This window comes from Marmota marmota, unplaced genomic scaffold (assembly GCF_001458135.2).
Source record: "Marmota marmota marmota unplaced genomic scaffold, marMar, whole genome shotgun sequence".
Classification (NCBI taxonomy): Eukaryota; Metazoa; Chordata; class Mammalia; order Rodentia; family Sciuridae; genus Marmota; species Marmota marmota.
In genome coordinates this window covers 5,867,102-5,887,744 of record NW_025999842.1, presented here as the reverse complement: position 1 = coordinate 5,887,744, position 20,643 = coordinate 5,867,102, and the positions used below count along the sequence as shown (strand labels likewise).

General features: G+C 32.3%; 1 protein-coding gene across 9 annotated transcripts in view; it reads right to left on the bottom strand.

The window, feature by feature from the left end:
* The window catches only part of Dop1a (DOP1 leucine zipper like protein A), a 105,259-nt gene that overhangs the window by 38,561 nt on the left and 46,055 nt on the right, over positions 1 to 20,643 (bottom strand). For 4 of the 9 annotated variants that reach the window (XR_007347461.1, XM_015499042.2, XM_015499033.2 and 1 more), the window contains exons 7-17: positions 17,857 to 17,956; positions 17,065 to 17,174; positions 16,050 to 16,158; positions 14,563 to 14,683; positions 12,413 to 12,532; positions 10,529 to 10,643; positions 10,031 to 10,060; positions 9,504 to 9,734; positions 3,223 to 3,844; positions 2,308 to 2,582; positions 824 to 976 (exon numbers count right to left, since the gene is read on the bottom strand). Coding sequence is in view for 8 of the 9 variants with exons in the window: in XM_015499042.2 (XP_015354528.1) it covers positions 824 to 976; positions 2,308 to 2,582; positions 3,223 to 3,844; positions 9,504 to 9,734; positions 10,031 to 10,060; positions 10,529 to 10,643; positions 12,413 to 12,532; positions 14,563 to 14,683; positions 16,050 to 16,158; positions 17,065 to 17,174; positions 17,857 to 17,956 (1,986 nt within the window). In the remaining variant the exon portion in view is untranslated. The remainder of the gene's footprint in view (positions 1 to 823; positions 977 to 2,307; positions 2,583 to 3,222; positions 3,845 to 9,503; positions 9,735 to 10,030; positions 10,061 to 10,528; positions 10,644 to 12,412; positions 12,533 to 14,562; positions 14,684 to 16,049; positions 16,159 to 17,064; positions 17,175 to 17,856; positions 17,957 to 20,643) is intronic. The other 5 variants (XM_048802712.1, XM_048802947.1, XM_048802853.1 and 2 more) reach the window with 2 other exon arrangements.

Below are 20,643 nucleotides of genomic sequence, written 5' to 3'. Positions count from 1 at the left end.
TTTTTAAAATTCCTGTAATTTACTGCTTCATTCACTATTTTTACCCCAGTTAAATCCTTCATTTACTCAATATAGTGCACTTTTTAAATGTGACCCATTCAAATTCACTAGGAAGCTTAAGTTTTTTAAACAAACAAAAAAAAATTAGGGCAATCCACTTCTAAAAGTTATTCAATAAAATTAAATTTATATGACAGAGTAGCATAGGATGACCACAAACTTCATTAAATTACCCTGAAGATGTTAATCAGAATGATTTATACTCCTAGGTCCACCCATAAACCAGTCATCTTAACTGACTTATGTATTACTACATATACATTAGGACATGTAATTCTTATTTTTATAATGCAAATAACATAATCTCACATATTGGCACATAAACAACATATACCTTATAAACATAACATTAATATTCATGAAATGAAATAATGTGTATCTACATTCCATAACTGAAGTCACTAATTCTTCTTTAAATTATCCTAGAACTTAGACCAGCAATAGCTTTAGTCATCATTACCCACAGTGATGTTCTGAACCAAGAAATAAATCCAGTATTTGATTTGTGGTTATTTAATATTTAATATTATTGATGCTTTTTATAAAGAACTTCCCTCTTCAAAGAGCAGAAAACACTGATTTTAAATATAATACATGACTCAGAACAAAACTGTATTGTCCTTTATTCAGATGCTAGCTATCATAATTTTCCTAGAGTGTTTCCTTACTTTCTTAACTTACCTTTTGGTATAATGTGTGTGTGTGTGTGTGTGTGTGTGTGTATGCACATGCAGTGCACAGTGTTAAGAAGAGCAGGATTTACCTTATCTTTATGGGTTAACTGCTGACTTATAACATCCTCACAGATGCTAGAAGAAGGAACCAAGTTATGCAATTGATAAAAAAGTTCCACACTCTTCTGGTGGTGCTGAGGTGTACCATCTCCTAGCTGGTCCCACAATGTCAGTGCTACATGCTATAGAAAGATATAAAAGTGACCATTACAAAATCATAAAGATGGGCTGGGGTTGTAGCTCAGTGGTAGAGCACTTGCCTACCACATGTGAGGCCCTGGGTTTGATCTTCAGCACCACATAAAAATAAATAAATAAAAATAAATGTATTGTGTCCATCTACAACTAAAAATATACTTAAAAAAAGGAAAACCTATTTAGTAAACATTTCCCATTAGGTATAAACTAATAACTGGTCTCTTAACTACCAGACCTGAAAAGCACCCTCCCACCTGCACCAGCTGGCTTCGAACTTATGATCTTCCTGCTTCAGGTTGGTCCATAAGTCACTGGGATTATAGGCATATGTCACCACACTTCATTGGAAGGTATTTAATACTGCGCACTTGGATAAGATTTAAAATAAAGCCATTCACCTAACCACTTTCTGATCACCTAAACCCTTAGAACTTTTCATGATGGTCCTTTAATAATATTTCTTTTAACATCAGAAATGTAATAAGAACTTTTTGTAGAAAGCAGATAAGACCCCATTTCACTATTCTCATGATATTTAGTAAAGTAAGGCTAAAATATATTCTCTTTACTAGGATACAAATGTAATGTGGAACGCAATTTAATTTTTATGACTGAATGTTACAGAGTGAAACATACTTCATGGTCAAATAATCCAAACTCCTTAAGAATTATTTTATTTTTGTCTTGAAGTGCTGGGGATAGAAACCAGGGCCTTGTACATGCTGGGCAAGTGCTCTATCATTGAGCTATATCACCAGTCCAGAGATTTTATAAAGTAAGTCATATCCATCTAAGGTTATGTGTGTTATGCAGTACTTAATTTATAACAATATTAACAAAAATCCAAGAATATTTAGAGTTCACAATGTTATAGAAATCAACTTTAATCTAGCAGAAGGAAATATCTAGAGGAGCACAATGACTTGAAATCAGATATTGAAAACTTTTATTCATAAAATTATACCTGCTTAATATGTAATATATTCCAAACCTACATATATTCTATGTAGAAAATACCATTTATATTATTGTGGTAGAAATGAAATACTGCATTATTTTCTGAATGACATTATATATCACAGATGATAAGTAGGCAAAATGGAGAGTCAGAAAAACTTTCCATGGGAGTTTTAGAGAGATGAGGTTTTGACTCTATGGAAAGTAAAAAGTGTCACAACCACTTAATCTGGAAATAAGTTCTACTATATAAATTAACTTTTCTCCCTTTTAGTTAAAATTATTTCCTCCATGGCTTCACTGAACTACATATAGTGATTATCTTAGTCACATACAATAGTATTTATTTAAAATTTACCTTGAAAAATTCAGTCTTCTCAGCTATGTACCTCAGATTGCCCTGAGTGAGGGGGGGTCTAATAACCACAGCTACTCTTCCCTGGTTTGGACTTAAAGGTTGTGCAGGCTCCATGCTGTTGATATTTTCCCCAGTGACCATGGCCACAGATTGAGTCAGTCCTACCAGGTCCATAACTAGTGAAACAGCAACACTCTGAACACTGAAATCACTTGCTTGGCTACAAGCATTCATGAGAGTCTGGAGCCACTGAGGAGGCTGTACATGCTCATAGTCTGAAACAAAAGATGAAAAAATTAGTTCACCACATTGAACATTTCACACATACTCTAATTTCCAAAAAAAAAAAAAACAAAAAAAAAAAAAAACCCAAAGCAACCATATTTCCTACCTTTAGCCCTTGATTTGTTAATAAAATTAAGATTTCTCACTTAGTTTAGAGCTTTAAAAAAAGAAAGCAGCAACAAGAATTCCATCAACTATTTTTTTTCAATGTATATTTTTCTCATGCCCAGACTTAAATCTATTTTCCTATCTGAGAAGTCTATTTATCAAAACATATTATCTAGTACACGCTGTACTATGTGTGTATATATAAAAATTTAAATAAAGGTAAACATACATAATGCTGCCATAATAAAGGAAACCAATGAATCATCCAATGTTACATTATGTTTCTCCAGAGATTTCCTTTTTAACTTCTACTCACCTGCAAGCAAACTGTGAAAGTCATCAAAATCACAAAAATTTCTAACAGTAATTTCCCCACTGTGACTGTATTTCATTTAAAAGATTTATAAATTAATATGATATTGTTAAAAAATTAACTGGCTAAGAATTTCCAGTTTTAATATCTGAGTTGTTCTTACATATAAATAGCATGCTACAGAAATACTGAAATATAGGTAATCTTACCAGTCTCCAGCTTTTCAGAACGTAACTCTGATGTATGGTTCCCCTCAGCAATGTAAACTGGGAAACTTGAACACTCTAGGAAAAGCTGACAGGCAGCAAGGAAGGCAGAAAGGTATTCTTTTGAAGTTTTTTGTTTACTTATGTTTCTCTCTCTTACATCTCCTTGTGAATCCCTGTCCCATTTTGAAGTTTCTCCTTGTGTTTGACTAAGATCCCCTTGATGCTCTGTAGCCAAAGCCTGAGGAAAAGAGTTACTCTGAATAATATAGAGGTTGATAAGTCTGGTAAGAAACTGTTGGACATACTCCAAGCAGCATTGCATTGCAGTCTTTTGGGCTGTCTTCCCACTTTGGGGTGCTGTGCCCTGAGTGACTGTGGAAGGAGGATGGATGATGGTTTCTTCAGATCCCACAGTGGATGCTGTTTCTGTCTCAGAAGATGTGCTACCAACTGGGATGGTAGATGTCCCCTGCCCTTCACTTAGTTCCCTGTCAATGTCATCAGTTCTATCTGCTTGATATTGTATAAACTCAGTGAAGCCACTTTCTGATGATCGACTACTTGGTGGATTTTCTCCATCTTCAAACACTTCAGTAGGATTTTCCAGAGCAACTGATGATACCTGGTAGAGATTTTTTAAAAACAAAAGTCTGAGTAGGTACATGCATATATCAGGAATTAGAAACAGCCACCTTTTTAAAAAATTTTTTGTTTTTAGTTGTTGATAGAACTTAGTTTTATTGTTTTGTTTATTTATAATAAATAATAGCAGTATTTATTTATTTATTTAAAATAAAAGCAGTACTGAGAATCGAACCCAGTGTCTCACACATGATAGGCAAGTGCTCTATCACTATGCTACAATCCCAGCCCAAGGAATGGCCACCTTTTGAGAGAAGTTTTAGACTACTTACAATTTAATTTGCATTCTATTGAATCTTAATGCAGTTCCTATATTGACGTATATGTTTATGATAATAGGAAATACTGATAGGGCTCTAATAAATACATTATATATATTCATTTGCCAAGTATTTATTATTAATTGTATGCATATCATAAGGTCAGTTTCTTGAGGTCAAAAATACATATATGCACCGATCCTTAGGATCCGTATCCTTGTTTCCAAATAACAATGCATTTTTATATCATAATTTATCATATCTCTAATTGTATATAAGGTATGTTGACACCAAATTCACATCTTCATACATGTATTTTGTATAATGATGAGGGTCTCCTTCCACCATCCATGCTATTCTCCTTCTCACTCCCTTTCCCTCCTACCCCTATTCCCTATCTAGAAAGAATTGTAAAGAAAAAAAAAATAATAATAATGAGAGCTCTTGTATAATGGCATAATTTGGCGTGAACATACTTTATATATAGAGTTATGAAAAATGATGTTGTGAATGGATAAATATAATTGTAATGCATTCCGCTATTGTCATGTAATAAATAAATAAATAGTTCATGAGCACTCTTAGCTTATCATGCTGCCTAGTTCTGTTTAAAGTGAGTCAGCAATCAATCAAATACACCTTTGGTTTTTCTGGTAAATGACAATTTACGAATACATCCTTTATATGTGTGTTGATTAAAATGCAAGTAATTTAGCAACTGTTTATTATTGGACTTTTTCCAATGATGTTATTACATTTTTGAATGGGTATGTTTTTGCAACTGGAACTGCTGGATATTTTAGAGTTTGATGTAACCACATTCAACAATTAACTAAAATACATATATTTCAAACAAACAAACAAAAAAACAATGCAGTTAATCTACTTCATGAAATTACCATCCTAATGTCAAAACAATGCAAAGAATGAGGCATGTAAAGTTAAAAAATAAAATTAGAAATAAGGGGCTGGGGCTGTAGCTCAGTGGTAGAACACTTGCCTAGCATGTGTGATGCACTGGGTTTGATCTTGAGCATCACATAAAAGTAAATAAACAAAATAAAGGTGAAAAAAAATTAGAAATAAAATCTAATAGGTTATCTGTTCAAGAACATGTGAATGTGAACATTTGTTGAAAAGTATGAAGTACTAATTAAATGTTTGCTATTAATTTTGTATTCTTCTAGTGACTAGTTATTGAACTTATGAGATATGCCAGATACTGTATTAGATAGTAGCAATAAAATGAATAGTTTATAATCTAGAGGGAAAGAGGACAAATGAACAAATGAACCAGTTCTTGGAGTAGAGCTGGAATGCATTAACCTTTTCCTTGTTAATAAGGATAAGTATAATCAAATGTAGTTTCTCATTTAGTTTAAACAAAGTTGTGCATATCATGACTTTCTTGGGTAATTTTATGCTAGAGAATAATTTGAATAAGATTATTAAAAAGCAGTCTTATTAATATGTGAATTCAGTGCTCTGTTGCTCAAAGCTGTCTTACCCAATGTTCCCTGCTTCAGTTAATGACACTACTGCTCATGAAAGCCATTAAGATAGAAACCTAGGAGTCATTTTTTGTACCTCTTCCATCTCTGCTCCCCTTTCTTACTCCCCCACTTCCACATCAGTATAATAGCGATAGGTGTGGGCTCCATGTCAGCTGGGCCTTTGACACTCACTAGCTATATGATTCTTAGCAAGTTATTAACCTCTCCAAACCTCCATTTCCTAATCTGTGTAGTCCCTCCTTATCCGTGGGGGATATGTCCCAAGATCCCCAGTGGATTCCTGAAACCATGAATAGTACTGAACCTTATTTATACTATGATATTTCCTATACAGACTATGATAGCATTAAATTATAAGTTAGGCATGGTAAGATATAAACAATAACTAATCATGTAACAGAGCAACAATAAACTGATAAAAGTTATGTGAATGTGGTTTCAAAATATCTTCTGTACTTATTCTTTTTGTGATGATATGACATGATACAATGCCTACGTGATGAGATGCAGTGAGATGAATGATGTAGGCAATGTGATCCAATGTTAGGGTATGAATGCTTCACTTATGTATGGATTTTATTTCAGGAATCTTCCATTTAATATATTAAGACTCTTGTTGACCATGTGTAAGTGAAAAGCTGGCAAGGGCAACTGTAGGTAAGGAAGACCACTATAATTGAGATGACAATAATGTATACTTTTTACAATGCCTAGGTCTTAGCAAACGCTCAGAAAATGTTAGTGATCACTCATTATCCTTAAAATATACCACTAAGTCTTTTTGTTTTGTCTTCCCAAATATATTGCTAATCCATCCATTTCTTTCTTCACTCTCCCATCTTATTAGCACAAGTTACCACTACCTTTCACCTGTGCTACTTCAGGTTTCCCCACATCATTTTTGTTTCTCAGATGCTCACTGTAACCACAGCAATTTTTCTTTTTAAATATGTAGTTATAAGTGGACACATATCTTTATTTTATTTTATGTGGTGCTGAGGATCAAACCCAGTGCCTCATGTATGCTAGGCAAGCGCTCTACCTCTCAGCCACAACCCCAGTCCACAGCAATTTTTCTAATATACAAATCTGATCATGCCACTTTCCCTTCAATGTCTTCCCATTACTCCTAATAAAAGCCTTGTTGCAATGAAAACAGCTCTACAAGGATTGGCCCCTATCTCCCTCACAGCTACATTGCCATATCTGCATAGTGCTCCTTTCTGCCCACGTCTTTCTTTCCAAATGTTCCTTCCTCTATCTTGTGTTTTCTTCTTTCTAACTTGCCGCTACTCTACCAATTCCTGTAGGGTTTCACTCAAATACTTCTCAAGAAAACTTTCATTTGTCTCTAACCTAGGGCAGGTCACCCCCATTTTCCACATTTCTACCTCTTTAGACTTCATACATTAATAATAACAATAATTAAATGTGAAATCACTTGTTTAATATGTGTCTCCCATCTAGAAAAAAAGGGTTGAGAATTGTAGAGACTTCCTAATTCACCACTGGATAGCTGATGCCTAACAGAGTGAGTGTTGAATGAAGAAATGTGGTTTTCCCTGTTTCAAAGGTAAGAAAACTGAGGCTCAGGAAGGTTAAAAACAAAAAGAAAAAACCCTGCCCAAGTCATAGTGGATAAGCTTAGCAATTATTAGAATAGCTCAGATGAGGTGATTCAAACTATGTTCTTTTCACCAAAGCACATGAGTAAGAGTACTTTTCCTATTATAATGTCAAATTTAGAGGTGGCTATCAGAATAGAACTTACTAACCAAATTTTCTCCATTGAAAAGTTTGGTGACCATCTGAAATCATGTACATTTTTTAAAAGACCCTCTCAAATGATAAAATTTAGAATATTGTAAAATTATTTTTGTATTATTCTTAACAAAAGGGTCATAAAATGATGATATTCAGTTAGTTCAAGGCTATAAATTTAACTGAACTTGCATACAATTATTATATTGATTGGTATAAAATATATTACATAGATACATATGTTCATATATATGCATAATTTTGTAATAAAACATCTTTCTGAAAATAGAAAGCAATGACATTTTGGGTATTTGAGTATACAGATCAAGTACAATAATTAAAAAAAATGCATGAAGTACATAGAGTCAAATAAGATTTATCATTTTCCCCGCATACTGGGAATTGAATCCAGGGCTTAGCATGTACTAGGCAAGTGCTCTACCATTGAGTTACATCCACACCTCTTCTTCTTTTTAAAATTTTATCCTGAGACAAAGTCTTGTCAAGTTACCCTGACTGACTTCAAACTTGTGGTCCTCCTGCCTCAGCCTCCTGAGTAGCTGGAATTACAGGCATGTCACACCTTATCTGGATAGATTTATAATTTTTTAAAAAAGTCAGTCCTTCACTTACACATTAAAAAATGGAATATAGACAAACAACTTCAGCTTTTAAGTATGATCAATTTTCATACATCCAGGCAAAGATAATATATTGTACTCAATAAAAATATATGAAAAAAAATACATGGTCTGGAGGCAGAGGAGAAAACCATAGATGGGGAAAGGCATACTCTAATAGGGTTAATGACACTTTATAATTTAAAAAAATATATTATTTAACTGTCCTTCATTTAATATGAGTAGATGTTACCATTTACCTTACTCATATACACTAAGAAGGCCCCTGAATATTTTCTACATAGTGAATCTTCACGTATTTGAATATGCTATTGAAAGAATGCTGAGGGTCTTCCTTCTCTTACTCTCATTAATTTCATTCAAATGAAAACCAAAGTCTCAAAATTAGTTAACACCTAATTTAGTTTTATTTCTAAGAAAATCTCAGCAGCATAATTTAAGGAAAAAGTGCAATAAAATAAATTTCCAGCAATGGTATAGACGATATATATATATATATATATATATATATTTTAATGATCAGGCTTTAAAGAAAATAAGACAAACTGGTTTAAGTTTCTATAGGATAATCCTATAGTACATTTAAATTGACCAAAAGCTTGGTAATTTCATTTCACATATGAAATGGACCAAGAAAAAAAGTTTAGGATTAATTCCTGGTGGGAAAGTTTGCATGACATCATCCTAAAATATATTTTGCCTGCCTAGGGGAAAAAAAGCAACTAAAGGAAAAAAAAAAAAAAAAGTAAGGTCAATTAAATAAACCTAGGATGTAGGCAATAAACTTGATACTCTAGAAATTTTCAAATCTTTGTTTTAAGGGACTGCCACTGTGCTTAAATTCAATGTAATCATTATTATATAATTCAGTTGAATGTTTTCATTCATGTTTACTAACAATTTTAATGTTATTATGGAAAACTTTTAAATTATTGATTTTTTCCTAAGTGTTTCAGAGTTGTTTATTACTGGTAAGACATTAAAATTATTATAATATTCTACTCAGTTTCATTAAGAAAGTATTAAACATCTGGATGACTGAGAAGACTAACCATCTAAATTTTAAGAGGATGATGATAAGACTGATGCAAGTGAAAATGAATAGTATAGTTTACATATAGATTGGTTATCCAATTTGGTAGCCTGTAGCCATGTATAACTACTGACAATGTAAAAAGTGGCTAGTTTGAATAAGGAATTAAATTTGAAATTTTATTTAAATTTTAGCATTAATAATTTAGATATTAAAAACATGTATATGAATTACATATACATGACCACTTCTACTGGAAAATACTAATACAGATTTTTTTTTAAAAGGCCTACAAAATGTTCTATTGCTATAGCTCTTGGGTCTAAGAAGACATCACTGTTAAATGCTTGTGTAAAAATGATTTAACTCAGAAACTTCTGTTTTGAAGAAGTATAACTGGTCTAATAACCAAAAAAACAGCTAGAATTACCTTTTTGTCTTCCCATTCTTTGACCGTATTCTGCCCATTTGCAAATTGCAACACACCTCCAGTGCCAGCAGATAACAGTGGAGGTTGGACTTTGCTAAGAATCTTTGAGCACAGCCTGAGAGAATCTGTGAGCTCAGGTAAGCGCAATGTTTGGAGGTGGCTTGTCAGGGCAGAAATCATCCTGAGCAGCAACTGGGGCAAGTGTTCTGTCTGGATTTCAATATAAGTCTCCTGGGGAAAAAAGTAAAATAAGAAATAATTAAACAATTTATAACTTCAAAATCATACTATTTTTCAATCTATACAAATTCAGCAATAATTTTACTCATTTTACAGATATCATGCTCTTAATTAACACTGTATAGTTAATTTATTATTGATGACATAAAATTTCTATCCCCAAATTCTCAATTTAAGTATTTCAAAGCATATATTATAAAATAACCCCAGTTTTATCTGCTATATTATTGAACTTATAACAAAAGTGAATAGAATCAGTTAAAAACAAAACAGGCTGAATGTCATACCTGACACAGCACCCTCATACTTCTAGTAGGCTTCAAAATGAGAAAGCAAAAAATTGAGGAGAGAAAACATAAGGGGAAAAGATTTCCAACAGTCTTCATTTAATAGAAAGAACCATTAATGAATACAAATGCAGCATTACATTACCACATACTGAACAGTTAAGATTTTATAACATGCAGTTAGAAAGTATATTCCATGTATTTTATATACATATATACACATCAGAGGACAAAATACTTGACAATTTTATGAAAAAAACTATATACAAGGGAAGAAAATCAATTTAATTTTAAAGATAAAATTTATTTGAGGCTGGAGAAATAGCTCAGTGGTAGAGCACGTGCCTAGCATACATTAGGTCCTGGGTTAAACTCAGCACCATAAAGAAGAAAAAAAAATGATGAGATTTATTTGAAGATGAGATTTTATCTCCAACATGAAATATCTGGACTATGTTTTTAGATTTCCTTGATATCTTGTTACCAAGGTGGTCTTACCAAAGAAACTATATCCAACAAAAAATCCACCAGTAAGCAGAAATTGGTCAGTTGTAACTCAGATGACTCACTACTATCTCCAGGCCCAATCTGAAGTCTGGCGTGCAGTGTCCTCCTAAAAGGACAAAATTCACTTTATCAAGTGTAGTATCAAGTGATATAATACATGGACAATATCAATGTCTTTCTAATGAGGGCCAAGTAAAAAATGGGTCATGCATGGTAATTGTAATGCTCTGGTTATGACATATTCTCTTTTCCCTTTTACAGGACATTACTGTACCTCTGTGGAGAATTCTCAAAGCAAGATTCCTAGTCCTAACTGAAACTCCTATCCTGTACTTTCCAGTATTCTGGATGGATCTTACTTTTGGGAACTTATTTACCATTGCCCCCACTATAGACATCATCTCCTAGTTAAAAATGAATTATTTGCTAGTTGATGTCTAAAATTAGGGCCTTTGTTTAAACCATTTTGTCCTCCTGGACTACTATCCTCCCCAACTTCGTTCTCTCACATCTAGAGTGTATCTATCTTTTCAGGTCTGAGAATAGATGTTACCACTTCCAGGAAGTCTCTTCTTATCCAAGTAGTAGAGATCATTCCTCCAACAAACATTCATATTAAATGATATTAATCCTATATTACCATACATTGCCCTATACTCCGAAGATACAAAGAATATGATATAGTCCCTGAGCAGTAAGAAATATAAGCACACAGACAAATGACTACGTCAACATTGCGGGAGTAGTTGATTCTGATGGGTGATGTGAGGCAGTCAAGGAAGGCTATTGAAAGGTAGGTGACTTCTGTGTAGGACTTTAGCAATGGGTGAAGAGGGCAGAATATTTATAAAGAATAGCAAAAAAAATTCAGCTTCATAAAAGGTAATGTGCGTTCAGTGAGTAGTTCATGTTAGCTCAAGATGCATGGATATGTGTCTGTTAGCTCAAGATGCATGGATATGTGTCTGTGAACACAGAAATAAACAGAAGGGTGGATGTATGTTTGTGAACATAGAAGGTAAAAACCTAGGGTAAGGTCAGGTGATAAAAATATATTCATAATTCCCTGCATTTCTATATTTTAATCTGAGGCATTTAAAAATTTTAGTTTAATACTAGGAATATACATGTGCATTTCTTACTTGACCCATAATAAGATCTTTAAAGGAGGATTATCTATATGCCTACTACAATGCTTTTCACTGGGTGTTCAACTCTGCCAAATGTGAAAGCAAACAACCTTAGAAGTCATTAAAGAAATTCACAAATAACAGTAACATTTATATCTTGAAAGACTCTTAAACCAAAGATTATATATGTTTACTTTCTGACTATGTGCTCCCTGAGGCTTGAGAGGTTAATCTGGTTTTGAGAGGATTTAAACTAGAATCCAGTTAGATTTTACTCTGGTTTGTTAGCATTCTAAAATTTTCAAACCATTTTTTTTTTTTTTAGGTTTTATATCCTAAGAGGTATTGCTTACCATGGACAATATGGGCTAATCCTATAGCTTTAAAAATACAGAAATGACCAAGGGAGTTTTAATCAAAGTGTGCTTCAGCACACTTTCCCAACAGCATACCTGCTATCCTTTCTCTGACAAACAAAAGCTGGATTACTTACTACAGGCTAGAGAGGTAAAATCTTTCATCTATACTGATAAATGACTATCTCATCTTTAAGCTGCTTTCTAATTCTAAGATTATATGATCAATGATTTTTATATCCTAGAGTGACATGGTAGAGCCAGATTATGGCTAGTACATAATTAATAGTTTTCAGTAATAGAATGTATAAAAGAACATTATTATCATTAGATTGAACAATTAAAAAATCAAATGTTGGCATTGGATGTTATTAAATAGTTTAACATACCTACAACATTCTTCAAACCAACGAGCAACGTAATCCCACATATAATAAGGTTCAAAGGAATTAAAGAGAAGGTTGGCAGTTTTAATCAGCTCTGCTGTTTTCTTGTTTTCCCTTAATTTACTAAAGAGAAGAGAAGAAACAAAAACTAAAAAATATTAATATTTGTTTTTCAAATTTAAATTTGAGTGCAATATTATTAGGGCACACATATTCCTAGGTAGCTACTAGAAAATGTGCTAGTAAAAAGATTGCAACAAATCATTTTTATCTATTACTACTCCTGTTACTTTCTATGTAATTATTTTTCACACTTTGAGTTTTCATAATTCAAATGTATGATCAAGATCAGAAATTAGCCTTGCATAATTCTCTGCATAATAAAAACTACAAAAGAACAGGAAATTCTTTTAAAACTTTTTAAGTGCATAACTGTTAACTTTGCACCAAACTTTGGCACATCAGTAGTAATTTGATTTTAACAGCCTTGATTCTGAAGAACTTTGCCTTCTTTCCTATGCTATTTAGGAATTTCTTTTTTTAGTTAGTTAATTTATTTTAATTAGGTATATGTAAAAACAGAATGCATTTTGATTCACTGTACACAACAGCAGCACAACTTTTCATTTCTCTGGTTGTACACAATGTAGTGTAACATCATATATGCAGTCATACATGTACCTAGGGTAATGATTTCCATCTCATTCCACCATCTTTCAGGAAAGAAAGGGTAAGTTTATTTTGATCAGTTTCACCCTTATTATTATTCTTACCTTGAAAACTAAGAACAAATAGGACTACTATCATAAAAAGCCATTATTATCGAAATTTAATGAAGGAAAAATCATTTTGTTATTTCAAATGGCTACCCTTAGCCCTTCAGACTATTACTTATCTATTTTTCTCCTGCAATAGCAATAAAAACAATTTAATATTTTAACCCTTTATAACAATTTAAAAAATTGTTTTTATAGAGTGAGATACTGTAAATACAACTAGTAGGTGACAGCAGAAAAGACTAAAACTATATTGGGCACGATCAATTCTCAGGCAGAGTATGGAATATAGTGCTAGGTTCATCATTAACTTTTCTAACTAAAATAAAGGTTATTGCAAGGTGCATGCCTATAATCCTAGTGGCTTGGAAGGCTGAGATAGGAGGATCACGAGTTCAAAGCCAGCCTCAGCAACAGTGAGGCACTAAGCAACTCAGTGAGACCCTGTCTGTAAATAAAATACAAAATAGGGCTGGAGATGTGGTGCAGTGGTCAAGTTCCCCTTAGTTCAATACCAGTACAAAAAAAAAAAAAAAACAATAAAAAAATACAGGGTTTTATAACATCAGAAATAAAAAACTGTCTTAAAATGCTCTTATATGCAAATAAAAGTATGCTTTAGGAAAGTCTAGGGTATCTCTTAACACAAAGGAGATAACAATGAAATGCAAATTAAATAATGTATAGCCTTAGAATTTTTGTCATATTATAATGACAGATGTTACTAGAAAAGAAGTAGTTTGTTCAAGCAGAGAAGAAAAAGAATATCAGCATGTATTCTGTTACTGTCTTTGGGAACAGGATGTACAAATATTATATTATTTGTCCCAGGCATTAAAAAATATGTATTTACCTGAAAGAAGAAATAAACTTAAAATAAGTGAATATCCAGTGGCTTTTTATTCCATCTTCCTCTTTTTGTGATCGTATAATCTCGGCCCTGAGTATGTCAGGTCACCAAGAGGCACTACCTTATACAAACAACCAGGACTGGTTACCAAGCAAGATACAACTTCCTTTATTAACTGACATGTGGCACTGTCCTGTGCATCTGGTAAATGTAATCTCTTGGAGCCAATATATGTTCATTAACTGCCTAAATCTAATTTTCTAAACTGGTGTGATTAAAAGCAAACTCTGGAATGTGGTGGTTGTACTGTCATGCTTAAAGTTCTGCTTGAATAATGAGGCCAGTTAATTAGGATACTTTATACTACTAAAATATAGTGATATTTTAAACTTCATTTTACTCATCAAACATAAAGTTCCACCAGTTATTACTAGTACTTCAAGTTACATTGACTGAGTAGTGTCTACTTTATCAATGTTAATAAGTGAGGGTATTTTTATGTCATGCTGAATTTTTTAGTAATCTACCTGCTTAACTGAGCATGATCCTTGCTGAAGGGTGGTTCCATTTGAAGATCCAATTCTGCTTTGCATTGAGAATATAATGTTCTAAACACTTCAATCAGAACATCTTCTAGAATTACAGGTCCTAAAATAATAATATACAAATTAAAGACAGTAATTAATTTGCAATGGCAAACCTTGATTATCTGGAAATTGGCCCAATTAAAAGATGATTTAAAGCAAATATTTTTAAAAAATTTATATTCAGAGACTAAAGTTAACTTCACAATTTGAGAAACTTGTTAACAAATAATGGAACATATGTCTATTTAAAGTATAGATTCACATATAAGAGAAATGACAGAACCAAGACAACTAGTTTGGTCAGTTAATAGTTCTGTTTACTTGGATAAGTTATTTAACTTCTTAGAGCTTTAGTTTCCTCATTCTGAATAAGGATAATAAATACCAAACTTAGAAGGCAGTTTTAAGAATTAGGAAAAATATTTATATATTAAGGGGTATCAGGCTACTCCTTTGTAAGGTACAAGCATAGCTCCCAAAATATATTTTTTATTTAGTAAATATTACTGGCATTACTACTATTACTTAAATAATTGTAAAATACATAAAGCTAAATTTTATTGCTATAACACATGCCAATTTCCTTTAAAATTTTTTCTCAGCTTCATTATAATACCTAAAATGTAAACCTTCTAAAGCCATTGATTGAATTTATTATTTTTATATTTTAAAGTATCATTTTTCACTTTGAGACTTGATGAGTTTTGTCATATTTGCTAAAACAGCTGTATGTAATTTGAAGAAATTACACACTTTCTTATTTCATTATTTATAATACTTATATTTTTATTAATTTCTGTCTCAAATATAATAATTAACTTTCCAATAGATCTAAAATATAACAAATATACAGTGAAGAAATGGACAACAGAATAAAAAGCATCGTGGGGAAGAGGAGAAATATAATAAAAATATTTCTTCTTCAGTCCTTGAATTTTATGAACTACCAGTTAGTTACAATAGATCAGAAATTATTCAATTTCAGTTATTTAATAAGGATTAAGAAGAACTTAGATAACATCTTGAAATCATGACTCTTCTGCTACATATGCAGCAAAAAGTACTAGGTCTGATGATAACATACAGGCTTATGCATACTTGTAATCTCTTAACTTTGAAGAGTGAACTTTAGAAAAAAAAATTTGAGAACTTGTATTTAAAAGCCACCCCAAAATACTGCAATTTTCCTGTGGGGTATGGTGGCACATGCTTGTAATCCCAGAGACTCAGGAGGCTAAGGCAGGAGGACCATAAGTTCAAAGACAGTCTTAGCAACTTAGTAAGGTCCTAATCAACTTAGTGAGACTCTGTCTCAAAATAAAAAAATAAAAACAAATATAGCAATTTTCCTAATAACTTTGTCTTAATTTTATTTTGAAGCAATATAAAACTACCACATGTCATCTTTAAGCAGCAGTATATATTACCTAGCTCAGGTTTGTCCAGCAAACTGATTAAAATACGAAAAGGTTTTAGATCCTGCATTAGAGTGCTCTCTTCTCCAAATCCATTCACTTGTAAGATTCCCACCATTGCCTTTAAAACAGAAAAGTACACTAGTCATTTAGTAACAGAAAATTTTTAAAGAAAAAATATTTTAAAATATAACCACATGTAATGGAGATTTATATATCTTCCTGCTTTTGTGATACCTTCTTCCTCTGACAGGAAGAAAAATGCTATTTTCATCTCTCTGGAGAGAAGAAAACAGTGGTTATATTTTCTCTAGGAAAAAAAGTAAAAGAGTCAAAGATAATCAAGAAAGACATATTCATGAGTTGAGTGTTTGCCCTCCAAATAAAATGTTTCTTTTTAAGATCATGATCTCCAAACTAGGCCCTGTCATCATGGCATTATCTGCTGTTACACAATTATTTTGCCATTAGTGACTCAAAACTCAGCATATAACCTCATTAAAATGCTTCAGATATCATGAATTTTCTCAGTTTGAGATATCTCTAATACATAAAACTTAAATAAAATTAATATGAAACAAATCTATGAATCATTTTAACTTTCCATTATAGTGGCAATTTTGCCACATTTAGATTCCTGTTACAGCCCAAATTTCCTGAGGCTTTTTAGAAAATAATACAGGTCTTAGCCTACTTTTGGAAAAGCTCCAACTTTCAGAGGCAGAAAGGTGAGAGGATGCAACTATCTTTTAAAAGTTATGAAAACAACAAAATAAGGAGACAAAAAACCTTTGGCCTTAAATGACAGTCTAGCTTATGATTACTGATTTTATTGTAGCATTATCTCATTATAGTCTCATTATAGTCTATTAGATTATTCATAGGAAGTATCTGAGTCTTGTCTCTGCCCCTTCAACTATGTATTCAATTAAGCAAGATTTGTCTGATTTTTTTTTTTTTTTTTTTTTTTTTTTTAGTAACTTTAGTGGTTATTGAGTAAGCAAAGAACAATGAAAGCACTTATTACCTGGACCAATAATTCTTTTGAAAAGGTAGTGAAATAGTAAGTGGCATGTTCTTCAGGATTACTGTGTCTTGTGCTTCTGGGTCCTATGATAGCACCGTTGTTATCAAAACCTCCATGAAAATAAATCACAAAATGAATTAAAATGAAATTCTCAAAACTGTTGCTTACTAAACACCAAAACAGCAAATATCTCAAAAACAGCACTAAGCACTTACCAATTAGTAGCCCATTCAATGTCAGCAAGAGAGATCATTTTAGATAGTTTAATAAAGGAAAACCAATTCAATATATAAATTTGATAATATTCTTCCAGAATTATCCTGTCCACCCCCCAAAAAAATTTTTACTGAGATTGAAATAACTGAAGACTCACAATATCTAATATAATTAAAATTATGGGCTCTCATTCCAAGCAGTAAGTTGTGTGGACAGGCCAAAAATTCACAGAAAGTGTAGAAGATCAAAGAGTATGTTTTATTGCCTGATTGGGAGACTGATACCATATGTGAGATATTGGTATTTACTAGTCCTTTAATGACTTGAACATTTTAAAAATTTTGTTATCATATTGATTATGGATTCAAATAGCCTCTTTAACTAAGAAGCTTCTGAAATTTCTTCATATAATACACCAATGATAGTTCTTTTTTTTTTTTTTTTTTTAATTGTGCACTTACAAGAAAAACTTGTAGTTTTTTTCACTTGGGACATATATACAATTTAATAATACTTATAAATGGCAAATCTCCTTTCACCTTTCCCCAAATATGACCACAAACATCAAATACGTACCAAGAAGCCATGCATAAAGTCTTCTGTTCAGGGACATATCCCTCCTTAGTACTACATGAAGGGCTGCTGACAAGATCCTGATCATATCTGGTCGAGTAGCCTGAAAAAGTTTGAAATGTGGTTGTATTTAATCATATATATAGAAGATATAGAAGTATATCAGTGTTTTTCTTCCTTAAAAAAATGTTCTGAGCATTAGGATGTACAAAGTATTCTCATATAACATTATTTCATTTGGTCTTTCAAACACAGGAATTGTTACTTTCATTTTACAGATTAGAAAAAAGGAAGAAATTTAGGAAGCATCATTGTTTAGTTTTTTAACTGAAACCACAATGGAAAATTAGCAAAATCTAACACAAAACAGGGGAAATAAAGCAAGATGGGAGACTGACAAGAAAATCACATGCCAATTAGTGTCGTCAACTAACTCCTTAGAACGTCACTGCCTTCATCAATTCTATGATCTTTATTTCTTCTTTTCAAAAATTCTACTTGTAATATTTCAAACATACAAAAATACAGAAAACAATATAATGAACCTTCTTTGCAACCAATCATCAAGGTTTAACCAATTTTAATATTTTTTCATTTTTCCCAGATTTTAAATAATTCTTATCCCTCTTTCCCAGAGCCATAAAAAATGATGAAAGGAGATGTGACTTCAACTAAAAGAGTAAAAAGTTGAAAAATATATGGAAGTCAGATAATGACTTTGCTGTTAATTTTTTGAATATTACTATATAATTACTTTAGAATAGAATCTTTGAATTAGAAGGTAATTTAGAAATTGGCTAGTTTAACATTCACTCTATAAATCAAGGATTGGAGCTTCCCAGGGGCCAAGTGCTTAGCCAAATTCAAATGTCTGGTTAGTGTCACTGACGCATAGACCAGTGAATTGTTTCCTACCCCATGCTTCCTGAACTGGAAATAACTGAGATGTTACAGAACATATACCATTAACAGTTATTGTTACTCCTTTGAAAACAAATCTTCAAATGATCTATGTAACTTTCAAAGTATCCCTGGGCCCTTGGGAATCTCTAAGACTATTTCATTTCAGTAAGCCAACGAGGTATTTATATTCATACATAATCAATGAAGCTACACATACTTAGAACAACATCAAGATGTTACTTGCTTTTTTTTGCTTTTGGTGTGGACATTTGCCCTGATCACGCAATAAGTAGGTTAAACAACTGGCACTCTTAGTATAAAAAAAAAAGTACAGTAGCATTCACCCAACTTGTAATCATCATATGTTTAATGCCATATTCTTAGAGTAAAGTCAAAAACAAAAACAGCAAAGTAGGCTCATTGAGTAGCTCAATGGTGAACATCATTACCATCATCAAGGCCCCAGCATGCATGTATAAACATGCAAAAGCCATTTTAATAATTCTTTAAGAATGTTGTTAATGAAACAGCAAATATTTGTTTCATTAAATATTGACCCTTGAGTATATCTTTTAATATTCTGTTTAATGAAATGTGAAATACACATAAAGCACTTAAGTATGATACTTGTCTCAAGGACAAGCTTTGTGAAATTAAGTATTGTGAACTAAACTACCAACTTTTTCACAGAATACCATTTTTAACTGGAAGAATGACTAACCTACACATGATGAGTATTTAGAATTGGTCATTTGGCAGTCATTTTTCAAAAGTGATACAGTCACTTCAAGGAAAATAATTAAGCTACAAACAATAAAATTTGAGATTATATGAGAAAACTCAGAATTTTATAAAACTTGTATTTATGTTGAAGTTGTATTGTTTTGAAATGAAGTGGTTTGAAAGCTTTCCATTATTGGGCTCAAAAGTTTCACAATACCTAAAATGTATACTGACAAGATTAATAGTAACAGCAATAAGTATAATTGATATTATATAATGAAATATGTCCACATTTGGAATGTCTGAATAATTCTGTAAACTAGGATTTTCTAAATAAGCAATCATGATGTTACAAACAGATATATGAGTAAATGTTCCAATGAAAGTGCAAGATAGACAAGTGAATTTCAATGAAACAGAGTATGTTGGCAGGTGTGGCGGCACATGTCTGTAATCCCTGATGCTTGGGAGGCTGAAGCAGGAGGATTGCAAGTTCAAAGCCAGTCTCAGCAACTTGGTGAGGCCCTAACAACTTAGTGAGATCCTATCTCAAAATAAAAAAATAAAAAGGGCTAGGGATGGATGTGCCTTAGTGGTTAAGTATCCTTGAGTTCAACCCCTGGTACCAAAACAAACAAACAAACAACAACAAAAACCAGAATCTGTAAAGTTCATTGATAGTTTTAGACTCCATTCGCAATAATTTTTAAAAGCTATAGTTTCTCAAATTTTGGTGTAATATCAAAGAATATGCAACTTTAAAAGGATACTATTGAAGTACTCCTTGCTTTTTTTTTTTTTTTTTTTCTTTTTGGTACTGGACATTGAACCCAGGGCATTTAATCACTGAGCAACATCCCCAGCCTTTTAAAAAAAATTTAGAGACAGGGTCTCAATAAGTTGTTGAGGCTGGCTTTAAACCTGTGATTCTCCTGCCTCAGCCTCCTGAACCACTGGCATATGCCATTGTGCCTGGCTACTCCTTGCTTTTCTAACTACATATCAATGTGAGAGCAGATTTTTCTTCATATACTTCAAACAAAGGAATTTATATCACAGAAGCAGGTATAAACTTTCTGCTTTGTGCTTTTAGGCCAGATATTAAATAAACTGGCAACAAATATGAAACAATGCTTCTCATTAAGTTTTTTTTTATATGTGGGA